The sequence below is a fragment of the Ranitomeya variabilis genome, chromosome 3 (genome assembly GCF_051348905.1).
Source record: "Ranitomeya variabilis isolate aRanVar5 chromosome 3, aRanVar5.hap1, whole genome shotgun sequence".
In the NCBI taxonomy this organism is placed as follows: Eukaryota; Metazoa; Chordata; class Amphibia; order Anura; family Dendrobatidae; genus Ranitomeya; species Ranitomeya variabilis.
Window position 1 is genome coordinate 655,427,794 of NC_135234.1, and position 26,346 is coordinate 655,454,139.

At 44.5% G+C, this 26,346-nt stretch overlaps 1 protein-coding gene across 3 annotated transcripts in view; it reads right to left on the reverse strand.

The window, feature by feature from the left end:
* The window catches only part of AGAP2 (ArfGAP with GTPase domain, ankyrin repeat and PH domain 2), a 405,703-nt gene that overhangs the window by 117,195 nt on the left and 262,162 nt on the right, over nt 1-26,346 (reverse strand). For all 3 annotated transcript variants that reach the window (XM_077297782.1, XM_077297781.1, XM_077297780.1), the window contains exon 3: nt 25,902-25,989. In XM_077297782.1, coding sequence (XP_077153897.1) covers nt 25,902-25,989 — 88 coding nt within the window. The remainder of the gene's footprint in view (nt 1-25,901; nt 25,990-26,346) is intronic.

A 26,346-nucleotide genomic window follows, 5' to 3' on the forward strand; every position in this document is an offset into this window, starting at 1 on the left:
TTAATTCTAAGCGGTATGTGTGGAAAAAAACAGGCACTACTCTTCACCTGCCAAATACAATCCCAACAGTGAAACATGGTGGTGGAGGCATCATTCTATGGGGGTGTTTTTCAGCTGCAGGGACAGGATGACTGGTTGTCATTGAAGGAAACATGAATGCGGCCAAGTACAGCGATATCCTGGATGAACAGGGGTATGAATACTTTCCGCACCCACTGTAGTATTTGGTTGGTTTAACAAATGCTTCTTTATCCTCTCTCTTCATATGTGTGCCTTTGTGGCTGTGCTTCCTTCAGTCTGAATCTGCAATGTGCACATTCCAATAATAACAGGTAATAACAGGTAAACCATTGCATGATTAGGAGTGTCCAAACTTTGAACAGCACTATATATATATATATATATATATATATATATATACTGTATATACAGTATATATATAAATATATATATATATAATATATACATATACTGTACATTTTATACATATACAGAAAGATGCAGATAGAGAGAAAGGGTGAGTGAGAGTACAGTGCAAAAGTTTAAGGCAGGTGAGGAATAAATGCTGCGGGGTAAAAATGCTTTCAAGAATAGAAGTGTTAATTGTTTATTTTAATCAATTAACAAAGTGCAAAGTGAATGAACAAAAGAGCAATCTAAATCAAATCAATTTTTATTCTATTCATTTCTATTTCTGAAACCTTTCTTACTTTGCAGCATTTTTTCTACACCTGCCTACAACTTTTGAATAGTGTTGTAAATACAGTCATGGCTGAAAGTCTTGGCACCCTTGAAATTGTTCCAGAAAATGACTTACGGTAATTCTCGCAGAAAAATATTGCAGTTACACATGTTTTGTTATACACGTTTGTTTCCTTTGTGTGTAATGGAACAACAACAAAAACACAGAGACAAAAAAGGCAAATTGGATATAATTTCACACAAAACCCCAAAAATGAAGTGGAGAAAATGGTTGGCACCCTTAACATAATATTTGATTGCACACACTTTGGAATAATGACTGCAATCTATCGCTTCCTACAACCATCCACAAGCTTCTCTTCTTACAACTCTCAACTGAAATTTTGGACCAGTCTTCTTCTGCAAACTGCTCCAGGGCTCTCATATTTGAAGGGTGCCTTATACCCAACAGCAATTCCAAGATCTCTTCACAGGAGTTCAATGGGATTTAGATCCAGACTCATTGCTGGCCACTTCAGAACTCTCCAGCGTTTTGTTTCCATCCATTTCTGGGTGCTACTGGAAATATGCTTGGGGTCATTGTCCTGCTGGAAGACCCATGACCTAGGAAGCAAACCCAGCTTTCTGACACTGTGCACTACATTGCGACCCAAAATCCTTTGGTAATTTTCAGATTTCATGAAACCTTGCACACAGTCAAAGCAGCTAGTGCCAGAGGCAGAAAAACAACCCCAAAACATATTTGAACCTCCACCACATTTGACTGTAGGTATGGAGTTCTTTTTTTAAAGCCTCATTCTGTTTTTGGTAAACAATAGAATGATGTACTTTACTAAAAAGCTCTAGCTGGGTCTTCTTGATTATGTTGTGCATAGTGGAGAAAGGAACATCAAGAGCTCTGTACATGGACTTGTAACCTTGAAATTGCTGATATTGTTCAACAATTGTGGTTCTCAAGTCCTTAGTCATTTCTTATGCTTTTTCTTTTCTCCATGCTTAGTGTGGCACACACAGACACACAATGAAAAGATTGTGTCAAATTCTCCCTTTTTTATCTGGTTTCAGGCATGATTTTCATATTACCCACACCCATTACTTGCCACAGGTGAGTTTGAACGAGCATCATATGCTTGAAACAAAGTTGTTTACCCACAATTTTGGAAAGGTGCCAACAATTTTGTCCTGCCCATGTTTGGGGTTTTGTGTGAAATTATGTCCAATTTGCCTTTTGTGTTTAACAAAACTTGTGTAATTTCAATAATTTCCTGGGAGAAATACCTAGTTTTCTGGAACAATTTCAAGGGTGGCAACATTTTCAGTCATGACTAGTGTTGAGCATTCCGATACCACAAGTATCGGGTATCGGCCGATACTTGCGGGTATCGGAATTCCGATACCGAGATCCGATACTTTTGTGGTATCAGGTATCGGTATCGAAACAACATTAATGTGTAAAATAAACAATTAAAATAAAAAATATTGCTATACTCACCTCTCCGACGCAGCCTGGACCTCACCGAGGGAACCGGCAGCGTTGTTTGCTTAAAATGCGCGCTTTTACTTCCTTCCGTGACGTCACGGCTTGTGATTGGTCGCGTGCCGCCCATGTGACCGCGATGCGACCAATCACAGCAAGCCGTGACGTAATTTTCAGGTCCTCAATGCCTAATTCTAGGCATTCATGATTTTAAAATTACGTTGCCTATTTCTGCATTCAGGACCTGAAATTACGTCACGGCTTGCTGTGATTGGTCGCGTCGCGGTCACATGGGCGGCACGCAACCAATCACAAGCCGTGACGTAATTTTAAAAATGCGCGCGTCTCCTGTCTCCCGTGACATCACGGCTTGTGATTGGTCGCGTCGCCCATGTGACCGCGACGCGACCAATCACAAGCCGGAACGTAATTTTAAAATCATGAATGCCTAGAATTAGGCATTGAGGACCTGAAAATTACGTCACGGCTTGCTGTGATTGGTCGCGTCGCGGCCACATGGGCGGCACGCGACCAATCACAAGCCGTGACGTCACGGAAGGAAGTAAAAGCGCGCATTTTAAGCAAAGAACGCTGCCGGTTCCCTCGGTGAGGTCCAGGCTGCGTCGGAGAGGTGAGTATAGCAATATTTTTTATTTTAATTCTTTATTTTACACATTAATATGGATCCCAGGGCCTGAAGGAGAGTTTCCTCTCCTTCAGACCCTGGGAACCATACAGGATACCGTCCGATACTTGAGTCCCATTGACTTGTATTGGTATCGGGTATCGGTATCGGATTAGATCCGATACTTTGCCGGTATCGGCCGATACTTTCCGATACCGATACTTTCAAGTATCGGACGGTATCGCTCAACACTAGTCATGACTGTATATACCAATATATAACTGCCAGTTGAATGCCAAGAGGACACTCTTTGGGGTTCAGTCTATTGCAATGTTTCCCAAACTCCAGTCCTCACGGCCCCCAACAGATCTAATTTTCAGGATTTTCTTAGTATTGCATAGTTTCTGATGTCTTGATGATAATTCTATCACCTGTGCAATACTGAGGAAATCTTGAAAACATGTTCTGTTGGGAGGCTATGAGGATTGATTTTGGAACCACATGTCTATAGGGATCAGGTAACAGAGCTGTTTTTTTGTTTTTCTAAACACAATATGGAACAGATCACAGCAGAGAGAAGAGTGTTACAAAAAAAAAATCTAACTTAAGATTAGTATTATTTTTTATATTTTTGTGACAACATTTTTATCATAAAAAAAGTAAACAGATCTTACCAATTTACATAGAATTTTAAAATGTGACATATTTTGTCATTCATTTCGACAAAAAGTTTTTTTGTAAAGTCAGTAAAAAGTTTCTCTCCATAATTTAAGAATAATATATATGTAATATAAGGTCCCAGAGGACCCCTGTAACCTTACTGTTCTCTCAGAGCCCGGTTGTCCTGATCGAACATATGGATTTATGAACTGGCACTGGCATAGACTCTTTTGACTCTGGTCAATGTTGTCTTTTTATGACCACATGTAACACATATGGCTCGGCTCTTTGTTCATAGCTAAATTAGTCATATAGCATGATGGAGAGACACCATCGCTCCAAGAGCAATGTGAGGATATACAATTAATGCTGTCAAGTAGCTGCTTGTCATAATTATCCTGTAATTAGACTAGAGCGAGAAGACATTGTGACAATGGAATGACAGGACTGACAGCTTAATAGTCAAGGACTGAGATGGTGTCTTCCCACCATGACCCAATGTCCCATAGGCAATTCATTAAGTAGAATCTTAATTATAATTATTATTACCTCTTTTTTCCTCCAAGGGATGAACATTTCAAAGTTTTATAATGTTTATTTTCAAGGACAATAAAGTTCTTCGAAGGTGTCATATATTATAGCTGCCCCATACTGTATTTGTGCAATATGCTAGATATGAATGTAGCCGTGATATCCCATATTGAATCTGAATAACCAGAGCAGAATTTTTATAAAAACAGCCTCATAGATTTAGATTGCTGGTGTGCTGTCAGTGGGAACATCTTTGTCTAGAATAGAACTGATACGTCCTAATTCGCAAATACATGATGGTGGCCAAAATGCAACTGCTTAGACTGTACCACCGTTTTTGCTCATTAAATTCATTTTTTGCTGTCCTCCATTCAATTTTGTTTAGGATTTTTAATTGATATTCTAGTGCACATCCATACAGAACAGATGTGGAGCAACTGACGGCAACTTCAGCATTTCTATTAAAAACAAAAACACTTTATCACTGCTTTGCTGTATAATGATTTACCCATAAAGTAGCAGTCCAGAGAATTTTTTAAAAAATTATTCCGTCACTGGTCCTCCAATATATACAACTCATCTAGTATTACGTTATGTGGATGTTCCTTTCTATCTAAAAAAAATAATGGCACTCTTGTCTTCGCGTATTATTATGGTGGCACCCTCCTCTTGAGAATTACATGGTTTCATATTGTCCAAAGCGGTGGCCATTGTTTCTGTTACCAGAACTTAGGCTATGTGCACATGCAGCGCCCCAGAGTTCTGGTCGTTGCAGTACTGTGGCTTCGCCGCTAAGGGGAGCCATGGTACGTTCGATGGCACCGAAGGAGTTCCTCCAATCAGGTATCACAGACACCAATATGTTTCACAGCTGGGCCTCCGGGGGGAGCTAAGGGTGCTATTCATTAGGCCACTCCCCACCATAGTGGGTAAACTGGGGGTCAGGCAGGAAGTTAGTGGAGAACGCTGACGGGATTGAACGGAGCAACACCCTGTGGCAGGGGGTGTTGTGAAGGGAGAGACTGTAGGGTCTCTGCCAGGGGTGGGATCCTGGCAGAGGCTTGGCATTGAAAGAACGTAACGGGTCCGCGCAGGCTCCTGGAAGCGGCGGGACTCAAGGAAAGGACTAGAAGCGAGACAGATTGTGCTGAGTGAGAAACGAGATCAAGCAGAAGGAGAATACCAGCAGGGGTTGTGCTGAAAGAGGCAGCACCCTGCTGAGGCGCAATACCGGTGGCCGGAACGCCGAGGGAGTGGATTAGAATACAGCTTCAAGCCATACTCCAAACAGCGGCAGGACAGTCGGTCTCAGGCGGGCTGTCTACCACATATCACCTATGAAGTCTTGGGGGGCAATTGCGGGAGAGGGGCGACTCTAGGGTCCCGGAAGAACTCCAGGCCTACCTGACAAACGGGTGCCATTCCAACCTGAATACAGGGAAGGGGTGGATTGCAGAGGAACATCAAATCGAGTTGTGAGGGAACTTAAGAAACAGACACAACCGTTGTGGGGTTACTTTCCGTAAGCACAGCAGGGAAGGACTACAACACATAGCGCTAGAAGGAAGGCACAGATTTCCACCTGAGAGGAGAACTCTGGAGGTGCCATTGGACCGGCCGGACTTGCGTAGCCTGGTGAACCGTGTTCTGGACTGAGGACTCAGAGATCTCCAGTAAAGAGGTAAAGAGACTGCAACCTGGTGTCCTCGTTATTTACCGCGACTTACACCCCACAACTGCACCGCTCCACCGCTATCATTACTACCACCTATTACACCGGACGTCCCCCACTGACGGACAGGGCCACGGACCGGGTCTAGCCACCGTGACAACCCCGAGACTGAGAACTAGAGGCCCGGCTCCGGGTATCCCCTCGGCCCTGCGGCGGTGTGGGGGCGCTCCAAACTTGGCGTCACGAACAGGATCTACTTAAGCCTGAAGAATCAGGTCATGTGTGCCTAGAGACTGTGATTTACTGTGCTTGGACTGTACTTTATTGTAAGACTGTGCTGCGCCATTAGCCGCCAAAAGTTCCCGCCAAAAGGCGCCGCCATTGCTACACCCAAGGGGAAGGAGGGCGTGTTATGGGCGGAGACTCCCAGTGTGGCGCGAGAAATGGCTACCGCCCCCTGCACTTCTGGCTGCAGAGGAATGACCTGCCCCAAAGCAGAAGAGAAACACCCCTTGATATGCAACGGCGGGAAGCGGGTGACGGAGAAGCCCGACCTCGGAGAAATGGCGGAGCTAGGTGCATGCACTGCCACCGACTATCAGGCAGCAATGATGAACGGCGAGTGCCTGAGCGAGGAAGAAGCGGTTCAGGCCTGCCTTTCTTCACCGGAGATGGACCGGAGGCCTGCGGATCCGACAGCGGAGTTACGTCCACCAATCCCGACCTCGAAGTTAGAGGAGGAGGAACCACAGCCAGCGGAGCCGAATCCGAGCATCCCATTGGAGGAGCCCCGGTCCGGGCTGCAGCAGACTCCAGCGTCCTCGTTAACGGACCAGAGCGACACCGATGGAACCACATCAGGCGCAGGTATGGGCGGCGCCCCTACTCCCCTGGACGGTTCTGCTCTCCCGACCGATCCTCCCCACAACAGTAACCCCGCGTTTACAATCGACCGGGCGGTTCTCACCCCCGGCGCGTTGGGGAAGTTGTTACCACCATTGCCAACCAGGTGGGGAGAGCCCATAGAAATGGACCCAGGAGGGGTGATGTTCCGATGGGATGTTCCCTGGGTCGAGCAGGATGGGATTCCAATGGAAGGTCTCACTATTGCGATACTTACCTGGGACCAATACAAACAATGCGTGCTCCAGCATTGGGGACAGCGCACCGAAGTTGAAAGACGGGAACTGCAGAGCAAAAAAATGATCTATGATGGGACGGATGCTGTCAGGCGAGGGACGGTGGCGGCATTCCACCCAAAGAAGGGGTGGGGTTCCATTTGGGAGTCGGGACTACCTACTGGCATCTTCGTTGCCGGCTATGATGTGGAGACTCCCTGCTGTGATCGAGAAGGTGAACCACTCCGGGAGGGGGATCAGGTGACGTATACCCGTCACTGGAACACACAAGGATGGCGTGCCCGGAAAGTTCAGCGATATGAGCCTGAGAGAATGGCACCTGTGGCCCCAACTGTGGTCAATCTAGGGCTGCCAGACCTTGTTACTGTTTCTACTGTACGCTTTGTAGCAGCTCCTGAACTTGCCGACAGAGTTAGGCTTCAAATTCAGACAGCAGGCGACCAGGTGGTCCCTGCGGAGCTTGCCGCTGGTGTCCGTGCTACAGTGGCCGGGGTTCAGGAGCCCGAGCCGCCTGAAGAAGAATAAACCTCGATACCATGAAAATGTAAATAGTTACTGTTTGTCTTTTATTCCTTTAAGTTGCTGCTAAACCCGCCCAGGGTTAATGGATCCCTCTGTTGACCCGGGATCCTCTTTGTTTGTTTTCCTTTTCTGAAGTTGTTGCACAAAAGTTATACAAACTGCAGAAATCATGGACTGTGCATGATTCGAACTTCCCTTGTAAATAGTTTGCACCTTCTTAAAGGTGCTCCCTACTGGTTTTAGCCAAAGACACTTTGCGAAGATATTTGCCCTATTTGTTTGAGCCAAAGACACTTTGTGAAGATACCGTTCCTACCGGTTCTAGTTAAAGACACTTTGCGAAGATACCATGCCGGAACCTTTGCATGGGCCGGTAGGCTGAGAAGACGAGCTGCCTTAGAAAGACTTGGTCCCCTCTTAAAGGGGATGTGAGAAACTGAACTTGAGAGAGATACTGTTGCAGAACAGTAATGCCATAATGATGCCTTGAGAAGAAATGTAACTGTTTTACATGCTAAGTTATATGTGTTGAATTTGTTGAAATGTCTAAATAATGTTTGCAGAAAGAAAAGATGCAGAGAGCCCGTAGGGGTAGAGATAGAGGTCTGCATAGTTGAAAGTAAGCAAAGTAATAATGAAGGTGAGGATAGAAGGTAAACCCCGCGTCCCCATTGAAAGTTACTTTGTTACTAAGGACAGAGAGTGAACCCGTAGGGGTTAGAGAGTGAGTCCTTAAAGGAGCCGAGTAGAGCTGGCTCAGAGTTCTTTAAACGAAAGGAATGTTATATCTATACCATGTATAGTAGAGAAAGGCAGTAGGCCCTGGATGAACAGGGCGGTCCTGTAAAAGAAAGGAGAGGCAGTAGGTCTGGTGCCATAGGGACAGGCGGTCCTGCAGGTTCAAAGTAGGAGAATGTGAAGTTACCTTACCCTGTAATGTGATTATAGGAAGGCCTTTGGTAAACTAAGAGTGTATGTTTCCTAAGGCAATGTTAATTTATTGTTCCAGAATTTGCACTAAGTAGAATACCCGGTTGGGTAACAGGAGTTATGCATAGCCTGTAATTTATAATGTTGACCATGTTTGTAACGTTAAAAGTGTCCTCACCCCCCATAAAGGGAAGCCTGTCCAAGTATACTTATTGTTTTGCACTCAACAAAATTGTATGTCTGTTTACTAATCTGTATTGTTGTTTTTCTTCCCAGTCCCGGAGTACTGTGTTTAACCAGGGGGGAGTGCAGCGCCCCAGAGTTCTGGTCGTTGCAGTACTGTGGCTTCGCCGCTAAGGGGAGCCATGGTACGTTCGATGGCACCGAAGGAGTTCCTCCAATCAGGTATCACAGACACCAATATGTTTCACAGCTGGGCCTCCGGGGGGAGCTAAGGGTGCTATTCATTAGGCCACTCCCCACCATAGTGGGTAAACTGGGGGTCAGGCAGGAAGTTAGTGGAGAACGCTGACGGGATTGAACGGAGCAACACCCTGTGGCAGGGGGTGTTGTGAAGGGAGAGACTGTAGGGTCTCTGCCAGGGGTGGGATCCTGGCAGAGGCTTGGCATTGAAAGAACGTAACGGGTCCGCGCAGGCTCCTGGAAGCGGCGGGACTCAAGGAAAGGACTAGAAGCGAGACAGATTGTGCTGAGTGAGAAACGAGATCAAGCAGAAGGAGAATACCAGCAGGGGTTGTGCTGAAAGAGGCAGCACCCTGCTGAGGCGCAATACCGGTGGCCGGAACGCCGAGGGAGTGGATTAGAATACAGCTTCAAGCCATACTCCAAACAGCGGCAGGACAGTCGGTCTCAGGCGGGCTGTCTACCACATATCACCTATGAAGTCTTGGGGGGCAATTGCGGGAGAGGGGCGACTCTAGGGTCCCGGAAGAACTCCAGGCCTACCTGACAAACGGGTGCCATTCCAACCTGAATACAGGGAAGGGGTGGATTGCAGAGGAACATCAAATCGAGTTGTGAGGGAACTTAAGAAACAGACACAACCGTTGTGGGGTTACTTTCCGTAAGCACAGCAGGGAAGGACTACAACACATAGCGCTAGAAGGAAGGCACAGATTTCCACCTGAGAGGAGAACTCTGGAGGTGCCATTGGACCGGCCGGACTTGCGTAGCCTGGTGAACCGTGTTCTGGACTGAGGACTCAGAGATCTCCAGTAAAGAGGTAAAGAGACTGCAACCTGGTGTCCTCGTTATTTACCGCGACTTACACCCCACAACTGCACCGCTCCACCGCTATCATTACTACCACCTATTACACCGGACGTCCCCCACTGACGGACAGGGCCACGGACCGGGTCTAGCCACCGTGACAACCCCGAGACTGAGAACTAGAGGCCCGGCTCCGGGTATCCCCTCGGCCCTGCGGCGGTGTGGGGGCGCTCCACACACGTTGCAGATTTGGGTGCAGAATTTTCTGCACAAAATCTGCATCTCCTTGCAGAAAGCGCAGGTGCAGATTTGATGCGTTTTTCTTGCGGATTTTGGGCGGATTTCATGCGTTTTTTACCCCTGCGGATTTCTATAATGGAAGGGTGCAGAAACGCTGCAGATCCGCACAAAAGAAGTGACATGCTACTTCTTTCAATCCGCTGCCTTTTCCATGCGGAATTTTCCGCACCATTAGCACAGCATTTTTTTTTCCTATTGATTTACATTGTACTGTAAATCACTTTGCGGATCTGCAGCGTTTCTGCGCGGAAAAAAACACTGCGGATCTGCAGTAAATCCGCATTGTGTGCACATAGCCTTACTGTTAGTGGAAATTGCATGGACTGTACCACTGAAGTTCACCATGAGAACACAAAACATCTATCAGTTAATGATAATGGCTATAAAGAGAAGAAGAATCAGACTGTTATCACAGGAGACAAAGATGGTACTGGCTCCAGATGCTCATATGTTGCTGTGCTGGTGCCTTACGGGATTAATAGCTGAACATAGTGGGAAAATAATGAACGGGAACTTTGTCAATTAAGATGGAAGTTGAAGACAAGCAAAAAAAGGAGGTTGAACTGCATGGCTGCAAGTACACCATGTGCAGAGTATGATAAGACAATTATGTCGGGGATCAGGGATGCCAAAAATAAATTCTTGACTGTTTCTTTAAAGGGAATCTATTAGCAAACAAAACAGTATTTATTACCAGCCATAGTGGTAATATGAAGCAGTCTAAGTAGAAATGTGGCTGTGGTTATTAACCTCTACTGAAAAAAATGTTAAACTAGGAGTTGGTACTCTGAAGGTAAATACCATTTTTAAATATTCACATCAGTCTAATTAGAAGTAGAGGCTAAAGGCAGAAAATGAAGTTTCTTCTCCCTGCAGCCGCTCACTTGCAGTGAGCGGCTGCAGGGAGAATATAACTTCCTTTTCACCCTTTAGCCACCCTTCCAATTAGATTTCTGCACATGGTAAAAAACTGTTTTGTTTTTTTTCACGGATACAGTTATAACCTTTGGTGCTATTCACATGTCAGTATTTTTTCACAGACTGTGTGTCCGTGCAAAAACTCAAGGAGACATGTCCATTATTCTCCAGTATCGTGGATGAAAAGTGCCAACACAAGTCTATGGATCCATAAAAAGCACGCACAGCACATGGATGGCATCAGTATACAGTCCGTGTACTGTTTGCATTTAACTTTGAAAAAAATAGTAGAAGGTTTACAATTTATTTATTGATTTATCCATCCGTGAAAAACACTAAAAACACACTGATGGTAAAAATGGACACTGAAGACACATTGATCTAAAATGCTGATGACACCAGTACCGTTTTTTACAGACATATTTGAACAAAATTGAGGTCTTAACTCTAATAAAGCCTGAGAGCAATTAAATTAATAAAGAGGTTAACAACAAAGAAAGCTTACCTACTACATTCTTAAATCCCCATATGTCAGTCCAACAATACTGACCACTGTCTCAAGAAAAAAAAAAACAGTATTCTCTAGTCTGCCTGAAAATGGTTAATTCAGAAAAAAAAACTGAAAAATAATGAAAGGTGAAAACTTTGAATGTCTATCATTTTTTTAAGTCAATGCTATAGGTTTTCAAAATTGTGCCAGAATTCTATGCATTCAGCTGTACACTCTTGAAGGAGTCAAATGTCCTAAATCAAGCCTGCAAAGGATCATCAATATTTATTACAAGAAAGCAGCCGCACATATACTGAGTGATCCTTCCTACTTTCATTCTAGATAGACATTAGGATGTACGTGTATCACAGTTCTGCGACTAAAAAGCTGTTTGATTATTTTCATCTAATTTCCATGTATTTTGGTGTGCTAAAAACGAAAAAAAAAAATGAAAAAAATCCTGGACGTCAGGATTTGCCACAAAATGCAAAATTCTCTTCAAATTTAGTATATATTTCTCAATTTTTGGTATTTTTTTTATCTTAGGGTTTTGAAAGTCAAAATTACTATTAATTAATTAACATCAATGCATTGAAGATATACAAGACCTTGACTAGAAAAAAATCATCGGACGAATGCTGAAAGCATTTCAAGCTTTAGGTTGCCTGATGAGTTGAAAGTGCATTTCCTCCATTCCCACCTTGACAACTTTCCTGAAAATTTGGGAGCTGTGAGTGAAGAACAAGGTGAACGGTTCCACCAGTACATTAAAGAGATGGAAAGAAGATACCAGGGAAGATGGAGCATTACAATGATGGCAGACTACTGTTGGACGCTTCAGAGAGACATTTCAGATGCTACTCACAAGCGTAAATGTACCAAGAGAAGCCTCACAGGGAAGAAGAATCAATTTTAGTGTGTGTTAGTGAGCTCATTGCAGTTAAAAAATGATTTTCATGAAACATTTGTAATAAAAAAGTAATTTTATGAGTCTATTTCCAATTATTTTGAGGTATTGTCTTATTTAACATAGTTACTTAAATTGTCAGAAAACGTGATGTCCTATGACAAAACGGAGGTCATTTTCGGATTCAGTGAGCTTAAAAACATAAAGATTACGTAGAATAACCAAAACAGCTCTTGAAAAAAACATTTTTTTGCAGACCTGTGTTATGGGTCAGTCTACACTTTGTGCCATTAATTTTGATCTTGAGAAACATAATCATCTAATGTTCCACAACATTTGTTAAATGTGCTGCACTTGTCATTTACATTTTAGGCCAGCCTGCTGGTGTCATGGAGATTCCACTTTTTTAAAATATGTAATTTCATAAATCAGTCTAAAATTAAAGTTCATCCATAGCCAGTCTTCATGGCTAAAAAAATTACAAATGAAAGTTTTACTAAAAGGTTTTTTTTGTAATTGCATGTAAGGTTGACCAATGTTTGCCATTTTTTTCTTAAAAGGAATGCATCAGTCAGAAAAGTCCTAGGCCCCAATTCATCAAAGCAACTGCCAGAATCTGGTGTAAATTGCTTTGAAAAGTTGCAAAGATTTGGGCACAGTTCAGAGTAGCACCAAAATTTTGTGGCTTTGGCATATTCGCACCAGTATCTCCCAGCTCCTCTTAATTGGGTGGAGCTGGGGTGAGACAAGGGTGCAGAGGCGATTGTAATGCTAAAGCCTGTCTAATTCATGACGAGCTATGGCATTCCACATGCCAGAAATCTTAGGCCAGTCAACTACCGGAGTGAGATTTTTGGCATAGTCACATGCCACTGGTCAGATGCTCCAGACTCATGAAGAGGCGTGCACCATGCCCCCTCATCAAGACCGGCGAGAAAATCATTTGTCTTGATCGATCAGGCCCTAATGTTTAAATCAAATTTTCATATTTTTGGTTAGGTTTTTTCCATTTTTTAATTTATCTATATAAAAACAGAATTCCTACAGTTTTCACAATAATAACTAAGTCTCATATAATAGACTGATATTTCCTATTCTGTATAGATCACTTTTTCAGTAGATATCTGATTATTGTTGCGGGGGGGATTGCTTCCTATTATAAAACAGGAAGCAAATAAAGAAGGATCATACCACTCATACCAATATGCCCAGAAGTAGGGTTGAGCGAAACGGGTCGATCATTTTCAAAAGTCGCCGACTTTTGGCTAAGTCGGCGTCTCATGAAACCCGATCCGACCCCTGTGCTTGTCGGCCATGCGGTACGCGACTTTCGCGCCAAAGTCGCGTTTCAATGACGCGAAAAGCGCCATTTCTCAGCCAATGAAGGTGAACGCAGAGTGTGGGCAGCGTGATGACATAGATCCTGGTCCCCACCATCTTAGAGAAGGGCATTGCAGTGATTGGCTTGCTGTCTGCGGCGTCACAGGGGCTATAAAGGGGCGTTCCCGCCGACCGCCATCTTACTGCTGCTGATCTGAGCTTAGGGACAGGTTGCTGCCGCTTCATCAGAAGCAGGGAGAGCGTTAGGCAGGGTCCACTAACCACCAAACCGCTTGTGCTGCAGCGATTTCCACTGTCCAACACCACCTTCGGTGTGCAGGAACAGTGGAAGCTATTTTTTTTTTTTTTTCCCCTCAGCGCTGTAGCTCATTGGGCTGCCCTAGAAGGCTCCGTGATAGCTGTATTGCTGTGTGTACGCCACTGTGGAAACCAACTGCTTTTTTCAAAGCACATATCCTCTTGTTCCTTCCTTTCTGCACAGCTATCTTTTTTGTTTGTCCACACTTTTTATTTAATTTGTGCATCAGTCCACTCCTATTGCTGCCTGCCATACCTGGCTTACATTACTGCAGGGAGATAGTAATTGTAGGACAGTTTTTTTTTTTTTTTTGTTTTTTTTTTGTGGGAGATTAAGATTGGCATTTCTGCTACAGTGCCATCCCTGTGTGTGCCATCTCTCACTGAGTGGGCCATAGAAAGCCTATTTATTTTTTCCGTGATTTGTGTTCTAAAATCTACCTCAACACAGAAACACTACATCAATCAGTGGGAGAAAAATATTGGCCTCAGTCAGGGCTTGTGTGCCACTGCTGTGTGTGCGCTATCTCTCATTCAGTGGGCTATAGCAAGCCTATATTTTTTTTTTTTTTTTTTTTTTTTAATATTATTTGGTTTCAAAAGTCTCCCTGAAAAAAAAAAAAAACCTTAAAAAAACAGTGGGAGAGTAATATTGCCCTTTCAGCTTGTGTGCCAGTCTTGACTCCTGGGTGTGCCACCTCTCTCCCTCTCATTCAGTGGGCCATAGAAAGCCTATTTATTTTTTTTTTTAAATATTATTGGGTTTCTAAAGTCTCCCTGAAAAAAACAAAAAATACATAAAAAAACAGTGGGAGAGTAATATTGCCCTTTCAGCTTGTGTGCCAGTCTTGACTCCTGGGTGTGCCACCTCTCTCCCTTTCATTCAGTGGGCCATAGAAAGCCTATTTATTTTTTCCGTGATTTGTGTTCTAAATTCTACCTCAACACAAAAACACTACATCAATCAGTGGGAGAAAAATATTGGCCTCAGTCAGGGCTTGTGTGCCACTGCTGTGTGTGCTATCTCTCATTCAGTGGGCTATAGCAAGCCTATTTTTTTTTTTTTTTTTTTTTTTTTTTAATATTATTTGGTTTCTAAAGTCTCCCTGAAAAAAAAAAAAACCTAAAAAAACAGTGGGAGAGTAATATTGCCCTTTCAGCTTGTGTGCCAGTCTTGACTCCTGGGTGTGCCACCTCTCTCCCTCTCATTCAGTGGGCCATAGAAAGCCTATTTATTTTTTTTTTTAAATATTATTGGGTTTCTAAAGTCTCCCTGAAAAAACAAAAAATACATAAAAAAACAGTGGGAGAGTAATATTGCCCTTTCAGCTTGTGTGCCAGTCTTGACTCCTGGGTGTGCCACCTCTCTCCCTTTCATTCAGTGGGCCATAGAAAGCCTATTTTTTTTTTTTTTAATATTATTTGGTTTCTAATTCTCCCTGAAAAAAAAAAAAAAACCTAAAAAAACAGTGGGAGAGTAATATTGCCCTTTCAGCTTGTGTGCCAGTCTTGACTCCTGGGTGTGCCACCTCTCTCCCTCTCATTCAGTGGGCCATAGAAAGCCTATTTATTTTTTTTTTTAAATATTATTGGGTTTCTAAAGTCTCCCTGAAAAAACAAAAAATACATAAAAAAACAGTGGGAGAGTAATATTGCCCTTTCAGCTTGTGTGCCAGTCTTGACTCCTGGGTGTGCCACCTCTCTCCCTTTCATTCAGTGGGCCATAGAAAGCCTATTTTTTTTTTTTTTAATATTATTTGGTTTCTAATTCTCCCTGAAAAAAAAAAAAAAACCTAAAAAAACAGTGGGAGAGTAATATTGCCCTTTCAGCTTGTGTGCCAGTCTTGACTCCTGGGTGTGCCACCTCTCTCCCTCTCATTCAGTGGGCCATAGAAAGCCTATTTATTTTTTTTTTTAAATATTATTGGGTTTCTAAAGTCTCCCTGAAAAAACAAAAAATACATAAAAAAACAGTGGGAGAGTAATATTGCCCTTTCAGCTTGTGTGCCAGTCTTGACTCCTGGGTGTGCCACCTCTCTCCCTCTCATTCAGTGGGCCATAGAAAGCCTTTTTTTTTTTTGGTTTTTTTAATATTATTTGGTTTCTAAAGTCTCCCTGAAAAAAACAAAAAAAACATAAAAAACAGTGGGAGAGTAATATTGCCCTTTCAGCTTGTGCGCCAGTCTTGACTCCTGGTTGTGCCACCTCTCTCTCTCTAATTGTGGGCCATAGAAAGCCTTTTTTTTTTTTTTTTTTAATATTATTTGGTTTCTAAAGTCTCCCTGAGAAAAAAAAATAAATAAATTAGGTGGGAGATTAATATTGACATTAGTGCTTGAGTGACAGTCCTGCGTGTGTGTCATCTCTGTGATTTTGTGCCACAGAAAACAGAGTGTGTAACATTGTGCCTGATTTTCCTTGTGGTCTCACCAACCTGTTAAGGGATATTGAAATCATACTGAAGTTATAGCTCACCGTGTAAGTTGTTTGATAGCAACAAATAAAGTTACTTTGGTTAAGATTTTAAAACAATGAGGAAGTCTGGTGCAAGAGGTCGTCGTGGGCGTTCATTGTCAGCTGGTAATGATGGTAGTGGTAGTGGAGCATCAGGTGGTCGTGGGGATAAAAATATTCCACCTAAGTCTGGAGCTGTGGAGCCAGTTTCGTCGTCAGGCTACACAAGGCCTCGAACGCTCTCTTTTCTGGGAGTAGGAAAACCGCTTTTAAAGGCGGAGCAGCAACAGCAAGTTTTGGCTTACATTGCAGACTCAGCCTCTAGCTCTTTTGCCTCCTCTTCCGAAACTGGTAAATGTAAAAGCAGCGCGTCGCTTGTGGATGTTCACGGTCAGGGACAAGTCGCTTCCTTGTCCTCCTCAGCAAAAACTACAACAAGAGAGAAGGATGCAGCAGGCGACACAACGGGTCACTCCATGGAGCTCTTTACACATACCGTCCCTGGCTTAGAAAGTGAAACATTTAACAGGCCATGCCCATTACAAGTATATTCTGACATGGAGTGCACTGATGCACAGCCACAGCCAGAGTACTATGCTGCTCCTTTGACTCAGACCACCACATTGCCCTCTCAGGGTACAGATCCACAATCAGACCCTGATGAGACTATGTTGCCCCGCCACGAACGCTATACCACCGACCGACACAGTGACACAGACGAAGTTGCACACGAGCTCGAAGAGGAGGTAATAGATGACCCAGTTATTGACCCCGATTGGCAGCCATTGGGGGAACAGGGTGCAGGCGGCAGTAGTTCAGAAGCGGAGGTGGAGGAGGGGCCGCAGCAGGCATCAACATCGCAACAGGTTCCATCTGCCGGGCCCGTATCTGGACCAAAACGCGTGTCAAAGCCAAAACCTGTTGGAGCACAGCGTTGCCATCCGGTTAAAGCTCAGTCTGCAATCCCTGAAAAGGGATCAGAGTCTAGGAAGAGTGCAGTCTGGCATTTTTTTAAACAACATCCAACTGATCAGCGCAAAGTCATCTGTCAAAAATGTTCAACTAGCTTAAGCAGAGGTCAGAATCTGAAAAGTCTAAATACTAGTTGCATGCATAGACACTTAACCACCATGCATTCTCAAGCCTGGACTAACTACCAAACGTCCCTCAAGGTTGTAGCACCCTCGGCCAATGAAGCTAGTCAGCAACGCAACATCCCTTCCGTCACTGTAAGGCCACCATTTTCCGCACCACCGGCAGTATCTGTGCAGGTTTCTTTGCCAGCCAAAAGCAGTCAGGGTCAGGGAATCACCAGTTTTGTAGGAGGAAATATTGCATGTAGGGCACCGGCGGAAACAATACCGTCTCCAACCGTCTCTCAGTCTGCCATGTCCACCGGCACACCCGAAAGTTCCACGATCTACAGCTCTCCAGTCCAGCTCACCCTACATGAGACTCTGGTTAGAAAAAGGAAGTACTTATCCTCGCATCCGCGTACACAGGGTTTTAACGCCCACATAGCTAGACTAATCTCGTTAGAGATGATGCCCTACCGGTTAGTTGAAAGCGAAGCTTTCAAAGCCCTGATGGAGTACGCTGAACCACGATACGAGCTACCCAGTCGACACTTTTTTTCCAGAAAAGCCATCCCAGCCCTGCACCAGCATGTTAAACAGCGCATCGTCCATGCACTCAGGCAATCTGTGAGTACAAAGGTGCACCTGACTACAGATGCATGGACCAGTAGGCATGGCCAGGGACGTTATGTGTCCATCACGGCACACTGGGTGAATGTGGTGGATGCAGGGTCCACAGGCGACATCAATTTAGGGACAGTTGTGCCTAGCCCACGGTCTAGGAAACAGTTGGCTGTAGGCGTTCGCACCCCCTCCTCCTCCTCCTCGTCCTCCTGCAGAAGCTACAGCTCTTCCACAGAACGCAGTCGGCCAACCACTCCATCGGCAGATGACACTGTTGCACACCAGTTGTCCCATTATGGGCCAGCTACTGCCAAGCGTCAGCAGGCTGTATTGGCTATGAAGTGTTTGGGCGACAACAGACACACCGCGGAAGTTCTGTCCGAGTTCTTGCAACAAGAAACGCAGTCGTGGCTGGGCACAGTAGATCTTGAGGCAGGCAAGGTAGTGAGTGATAACGGAAGGAATTTCATGGCTGCCATCTCCCTTTCCCAACTGAAACACATTCCTTGCCTGGCTCACACCTTAAACCTGGTGGTGCAGTGCTTATTGAAAACTTATCCTGGGTTCTCCGACCTGCTCCTCAAAGTGCGTGCACTTTGCTCACATATCCGACGTTCGCCTGTACACGCCAGCCGTATGCAGACCTATCAGCGGTCTTTGAACCTTCCCCAGCATCGCCTAATCATAGACGTTGCAACAAGGTGGAACTCAACACTGCACATGCTTCAGAGACTGTGCGAACAGAGGCGTGCTGTTATTTATTTGTGGGAGGATACACGGGCAGGCAGTAGGATGGCAGACATGGAGTTGTCAGGTGTGCAGTGGTCGAAGATACAAGACATGTGTCAAGTCCTTCAGTGTTTTGAGGAATGCACACGGCTGGTTAGTGCAGACAACGCCGTAATAAGCATGAGCATCCCCCTAATGCGTCTGCTGATGCAAAGTTTGACGCACATAAAGGAGCAGGCGTCTGCACCAGAGGAAGAGGGAAGCCTTGATGACAGTCAGCCATTGTCTGGTCAGGGCAGTGTACAGGACGAGGTAGCGGGCGAAGAGGAGGTGGAGGACGAGGAGGATGATGGGGATGAGTATATTTTTAATGCGGAAACTTTCACGGGGGCACAGGAAATTGGTTGCGTGTCACGGCCGGGTTCTGGTTTTTTGAGGGACACAAGTGACGTAGATTTGCCTGCAACTGCCCCTCAACCAATCACAACCGGAGATTTGACAAGTGGAACTTTGGCCCACATGGCGGATTATGCCTTACGTATCCTACAAAGGGACACACGCATTACGAAAATGATGAACGATGACGATTACTGGTTGGCCTGCCTCCTTGATCCACGCTATAAAGGCAAATTGCAAAATATTATGCCACATGAGAACTTGGAACTAATATTAGCAACCAAACAATCAACTCTTGTTGACCGTTTGCTTCAGGCATTCCCAGCACACAGCGCACGTGATCGTTCTCACACGAGCTCCAGGGGGCAGCAGACTAGGAGTGTTAGGGGTGCACACATCAGAAGTGGCGTTGGACAGAGGGGTTTTCTGACCAGGTTGTGGAGTGATTTTGCTATGACCGCAGACAGGACAGGTACTGCTGCATCAATTGAAAGTGACAGGAGACAACATTTGTCCAGTATGGTTACTAACTATTTTTCATCCCTTATCGATGTTCTCCCTCAACCGTCATTCCCATTTGATTACTGGGCCTCCAAATTAGACACCTGGCCAGAATTGGCAGAATATGCATTGCAGGAGCTTGCTTGCCCGGCAGCAAGTGTCCTATCAGAAAGAGTATTCAGTGCTGCAGGGTCAATATTAACCGAAAAAAGGACTCGTCTGGCTACCCAAAATGTTGACGATCTAACATTCATTAAAATGAACCACAACTGGATTTCAAAATCTTTTGCCCCACCTTGCCCGGCCGACACCTAGCTTTCCTATGAAAAGCTCTTGCCTGTGAATTACTTTTCTAATGTCTAATTTGCTGCTGCAGATTGTACAGCATACGACATGTTTACACCTCCCTAAATGGCCAAACTCCCCACACGGGGCCGTGGTATCGCGACTTGGCGCAAGCACCCGTGAGACTGCTGTTTGTCTGAAGAGGTGGGTGTGCTCGCTTTTGGTTGACGGCATTGCTACTGGGTCCCTCATAGTACAATGTAGTGTCTCTGGCGGTGGTGGTGCGCACCCAACGTCAGACACACCGTTGTAACATGAGTGGCCCTGGGGCGGTCCCGCCGGCCTCAAGAGAGTTCCCCCCTACCCCAGCTCAAACTGGGCTCTACTACGTGCAAAATTATGTCGCACAGCTCCACCAATCTTTAGTCTATTCGCTGACATCATTCAATGTCTGGCACTGACAATACAAATTTGTAGACATCTATGATGCAACTTAAAGTAGTCTGTGTCTGTGTCCTATATTGGCACCATTAAATAGTTACTGCCAAATTACTATGTCAGAAACACAGCAGATGAGCCCACCCCTGTACCTAAGTATGCCATCTTTTTTTTTGTTTTGGTTGTTTTGCGAGACATTAACATCTATTTATATTTTGGGAGTACTGGGACAGACACTCCTTGCACTACTCCTCCACTCAGCACCAAGCTGCCTGCCCGTGTATCCATGTAACCGCTGTAAAACTGCCATGAGCCTATTGTTTGTTATTTTAGGCCTTTGATAGCCTGTCTGCGGTCCCTACTCCTCCACTGACCACCAAGCTGCCTGCCCGTGTATCCATGTAACCGCTGTAAAACTGCCATGAGCCTATTGTTTGTTATTTTAGGCCTTTGAAGCCTTTCTGCGCTCCCTCCTTCCACTAGTCCTCCACTGACCAGACCACTGCTGCCCGTGTACCCCTGGAACCAATTTTAAAGTGCCTACAGCCAGCCCATTTTATTGTGTTAGGCCTTCGAAGCCTGTCTGCGGTCCATACTTTAAATACTCCTCCACTCACCACCAAGCTGCCTGCCCGTGTATCCATGTAACCGCTGTAAAACTGCCATGAGCCTATTGTTTGTTATGTTAGGCCTTTGATAGCCTGTCTGCGGTCCTTACTTTAAATACTCCTCCACTCACCACCTAGCTGCCTGTGTATCCATGTAACCGATGTAAAACTGCCATGACTGCCTACTGTTTGTTATTTTAGGCCTTTGATAGCCTGTCTGCGGCCCCTACTTGCAATACTCCTCCACTGACCACAATGCTGCCTGGAGTGCCTGCCTGTGTATCCATGTAACCGATGTAAAACTGCCATGACTGCCTACTGTTTGTTATTTTAGGCCTTTGATAGCCTGTCTGCGGCCCCTACTTGCAATACTCCTCCACTGAGCACAATGCTGCCTGGAGTGCCTGCCTGTGTATCCATGTAACCGATGTAAAACTGCCATGACTGCCTACTGTTTGTTATTTTAGGCCTTTGATAGCCTGTCTGCAGCCCCTACTTGCAATACTCCTCCACTGACCACACCAATGCTGCCCGTGTACCCCTGGAACCTATTTAAAAGTTCATAGAGCCTAGTTATATATTTTATTTACTATTAATAAGGCCATGATGGACTACGCTGTACCACGCTACAAGCTAACCAGTCGACACTTCTTTTGCGAGAAAAGCCATCCCAACCCTCCACCAGCATGTAGAAGACCGCATTGTCCATGCACTCTGGCAATCTGTGAGTACAAAGGTGCACCTGACAACAGACGCATGGACCTGTAGGCATGGCCACGGAAGATTACGTGTCCATTACGGCGCAATGGGTTAATGTGGTGGATGCATGGTCCACAGGGGACAGCCTACTAAGTCTGTCTGCAGTCCCTAATTCAAATTGTCCTCCACTGTCTAAATCGGAACTTCCACCTTCTGGCTTTCGGCCTATAGTATCAGAAATTAAACTGCATTTGGCCTTCAACTTTGGTTAGGGCCTACTAACGGCTTCTGCCCCTCCCTGGTGTTGCCCTCAACTAAATAAAGCTGAGCTTCAACCTTCCGGCTCTCATTATGTGGTTTTAAAAAAAAAAATGGTGGTTAGGGCCTACTAACGGCTTCTGCCCCTCCCTGGTGTTGTCCTCAACTAAATAAAGCTGAGCTTCAACCTTCCGGCTCTCATTAAGTGGTTTTAAAAAAAAAAAAAATGGTGGTTAGGGCCTACTAACGGCTTCTGCCCCTCCCTGGTGTTGTCCTCAACTAAATAAAGCTGAGCTTCAACCTTCCGGCTCTCATTATGTGGTTTTAAAAAAAAAAATGGTGGTTAGGGCCTACTAACGGCTTCTGCCCCTCCCTGGTGTTGTCCTCAACTAAATAAAGCTGAGCTTCAACCTTCCGGCTCTCATTAAGTGGTTTTAAAAAAAAAAAAAATGGTGGTTAGGGCCTACTAACGGCTTCTGCCCCTCCCTGGTGTTGTCCTCAACTAAATAAAGCTGAGCTTCAACCTTCCGGCTCTCATTATGTGGTTTTAAAAAAAAAAAAAATGGTGGTTAGGGCCTACTAACGGCTTCTGCCCCTCCCTGGTGTTGTCCTCAACTAAATAAAGCTGAGCTTCAACCTTCCGGCTCTCATTAAGTGGTTTTAAAAAAAAAATGGTGGTTAGGGCCTACTAACGGCTTCTGCCCCTCCCTGGTGTTGTCCTCAACTAAATAAAGCTGAGCTTCAACCTTCCGGCTCTCATTATGTGGTTTTAAAAAAAAAATGGTGGTTAGGGCCTACTAACGGCTTCTGCCCCTCCCTGGTGTTGTCCTCAACTAAATAAAGCTGAGCTTCAACCTTCCGGCTCTCATTAAGTGGTTTTAAAAAAAAAAAAAATGGTGGTTAGGGCCTACTAACGGCTTCTGCCCCTCCCTGGTGTTGCCCTCAACTAAATAAAGCTGAGCTTCAACCTTCTGCTCCAAATTACCATTTTAAAAAATGCAATAGGCTTTTCCGGCCTACTAAAGGTGTCTGCCCCTCCCTGGTGTTGTCCTCAACTGAACAAAGCTGAGCTTCCACATTCTGGCTTTCGCCCTATACTATCAGATATTAAACTGCATTTGGCCTACTAGTGTGGTTAGGCCCTTGAAACAGTGTCTGCTGCTCTTGGGTTTGCTACTCCACTGAACAAAGCAATGCCGCCTGTTTAGTCCTGTTACCAATTTTGAACTGCATGTAGCCTACTTTATTCTTTGGCCCTATATCTGTTTCCTCCTCATCCTGCCCATTGCCCAGCCACTGCTAAATGAGTCTGCTGGTACATTGACCTAGACCACTACATTCCCCTTGTACTCTACACAGCCAGAATCTGTCCCTGCTGAAAGTAAGGTTCCCCTTCCCGCATGTTATACCACCTTACACAGGGACAAAGAGGAAGGTGCAGATGAAAGTGCAGGTTCCTTCATCAGGTGGGGGGGCATACTCGTTGGCGACGTCACTGGCACAGGGCCCCTCAGAGTACGCAAAAGTGTCGCTGCTGGTGGGAGGCGCCCCCGCCATGCAAACACACCGCCGTACTTTGAGGGGCCCTGTGCCAGTGGCAATGCGAACGAGTGGGCCCCCCCTGCTTGCTCAGGATCACAGCACTTGCAACTTTTAAATACTTACCTTTCCCTGCAACACCGCCGTGACGTAGTCCGCATTTCCTGGGCCCACGAAAAACTTGAGCCAGCCCTACTCCCCCCACAACTTTCCCCCAATTCCCTATGCCCAACTATTATTATACAGTTAATTAAGATTGGCAAGCTTCAGAAACAAGAATGGATGTTTTTGGCATTAAAATGGGCACTGTAGGTGTTTTCCTGGCCTCCACTCACTGCCGACTATGCTTCCCCATTGACTTGCATTGGGTTTCGTGTTTCGGTCGATCCCCGACTTTTAGCGATAATCGGCCGACTGCACTCGACTCGACTCTGGACAAAATCGGGTTTCCCAAAACCCTACTCGATCTTAAAAAAATGAAAGTCGCTCAACCCTACCCAGAAGTCTTCCTCCTAGAAGGCAATGAGCTATTTCCCGAAACTAGTTTTCTAAACACATATGGTTGCTGTACATCACTTTTCAACCAGGGTAGAGAAGAATACCACCTCTATTAGCATGTACAGAAAATAAGATAAAAATGATCTACAATTGGAAAAAACAGAAGAGCTCAATAAACTATGTATCAGTATATGTTTTGAGTTAGTGAAAAATAAACTTGGAGGACAAAAGCGACAAAATAGAAGCACACCTGCTCATACATGTGGACCTATTTGTAGAGTACATGGTCATGTGAAAAAAGCTTAACAAATGTTCTTCCACACTTTCTCATCCACTTGCATACCGTCATTTCCTTGGTCATGTTCCCCTATGGATTCCTCTCCTAGTCTTCTGCCATGGTGAGCCCAAGTCCACTGCGGCCAATCAATGGCTTTATGATTTGGCTGCAGAGATCAATTGCCAATCAAGGCCGAAGACATGGAGACCAGCAGGGGACACAGCCAGCAGGACGCAGAAGCAACAGGGGCTAGATAGATGAACATATGCTAACATTTTTTTTAGCACATTGCAGTTAAATATCAAGTTAAAGGGCGGAAAACCCCTTTAATGAGGAGTAAATAGAATGCAACAAACATGTAAAACTCCTATCTATTCCCGAGAAAAAGTGTAGAATTTCTCCTGCTGGGAGCCTACGCAGAGGTGATTAATTTACTTTTCTGAATTCCTTCCTTTCTAACATTCTGAGTAAGAGAAGTTCTTTTATGGCTTTTGCGAAAGCAATTTTTTTCATGCTGACAAAACATAAAGCTTTTTGCTACTTTAAGCCACAGCACGCAAAGAACCCAGCAGAGTATGTGTGTGGGTGGCTTATAGAGAAACTGGGAAATGATTGAACTAGATAGTATAAGTTAATGGTCATTGGAACAGCTGGTTCACCTGGCATAGCTCGGAACGTATAGCATATTTTGTCATGTTAACACCTTGACACTAGAGCTCCATGTACCATGGGTTACGTGGTATAGCCAAGGAGGATCATGCCATGCATCTATGGGGTACTAATACTGTGCTCATGCTGCGCTTTCACTAATCAGCCCAGAAGATGACCATAGATTTGGGATTGCCTTGTTCTATAAAATAATGATCAACAAAATTGATTTTGGAAGAAATCATGGACAACTACAGAATGTATTACTACCTTTTTAGAAAACATTTTTATTAAGCTTTCAGTAAGGTCATCTGCCGGGCTATGGGGTGGCACACTTAGTCCCATGGACCTGTAACATGCACTAGTGTAGTTAGCACTATCTGTGCCGCCGTTTGGTAACACCATAGTCTAACATATTGTAGGGATACACTCCAGTTTAAGAAATGCCTGTAAAATAGAGGAGCCTCATAATCTGGTATCTGATGGAGTATGTGATATGCAATCCAGCAGAAAATAACCCCTGCATGCTTCTGTATTGAAGAATCACTCCTCGCATCAACATTTTTATCCTCTTAATATGTTTCAGTCATCATATTATATAGTACTGTGTACTTACAATTGCTAATTTTGCCCATAGCCTAACCTAACATGCCCTACATGATATACCCAAATGCATGATGCCGCAATCTTTAACAAGAGATTGGCCCCTGTAAGGGTATGTGTCCACGTTCAGGATTGCATCAGGATTTGGTCAGTATTTTACATCAGTATTTGTAAGCCAAAACCAGGAGTGGAACAATTAGAGGAAAAGTATAATAGAAACACATGCACCACTTCTGCATTTATCACCCACTCCTGGTTTTGGCTTACAAATACTGACGTAAAATCCTGACCAAATCCTGATGCAATCCTGAACGTGGACACATACCCTTAGTGTGGCCTTTCGGTGACCACTTTTCAGCTGTTGTATGCTGTAAACTAACCATGTAATACAAATGTGTAAGTTCCATGAATCTAAAATGCATTAACAGTAAGCATGGGGAACATATGAAATGTCAGCGTTGAGAACATCTCCTAAAAGTACGTAGACAGTAGCTATTTTGTATGTACATAGAGTAAATACAACTTACTTTCTGGTGCTTCTATTGCCAGGTAGGATCCAGTAACAAATCGGTGAACAAGAGAAGATTTTCCACTTTTAATGTTACCAATAACACCCTATGAGTGAGAAAAATGTGTTACTAAAAGAAATAAGTAATACTAATCTGGATTATTTCTATTGTATATTTTTGTTTAAATTTTTGACTCATCTTTAACAATATAGGAGACACATGTACTTAGTGAAGACCCTAACACACTAATAGAGATATAATATGGAATTTCCTGGGGATCTTTTACTGACATCCATTACAAAGTATCATACATGAGAATTTGTAGAGCCATGTACAGTAAAATGTGGCTGGTTAAAGGATCTTCTCAAAAGGAGGTTGTAGGAGATAATAGTCTCTTCAGTCAGGGGTTCACCAAGGAATACCTCGTAAACGAGAAATCACGCAACTACTGATAATGATATCA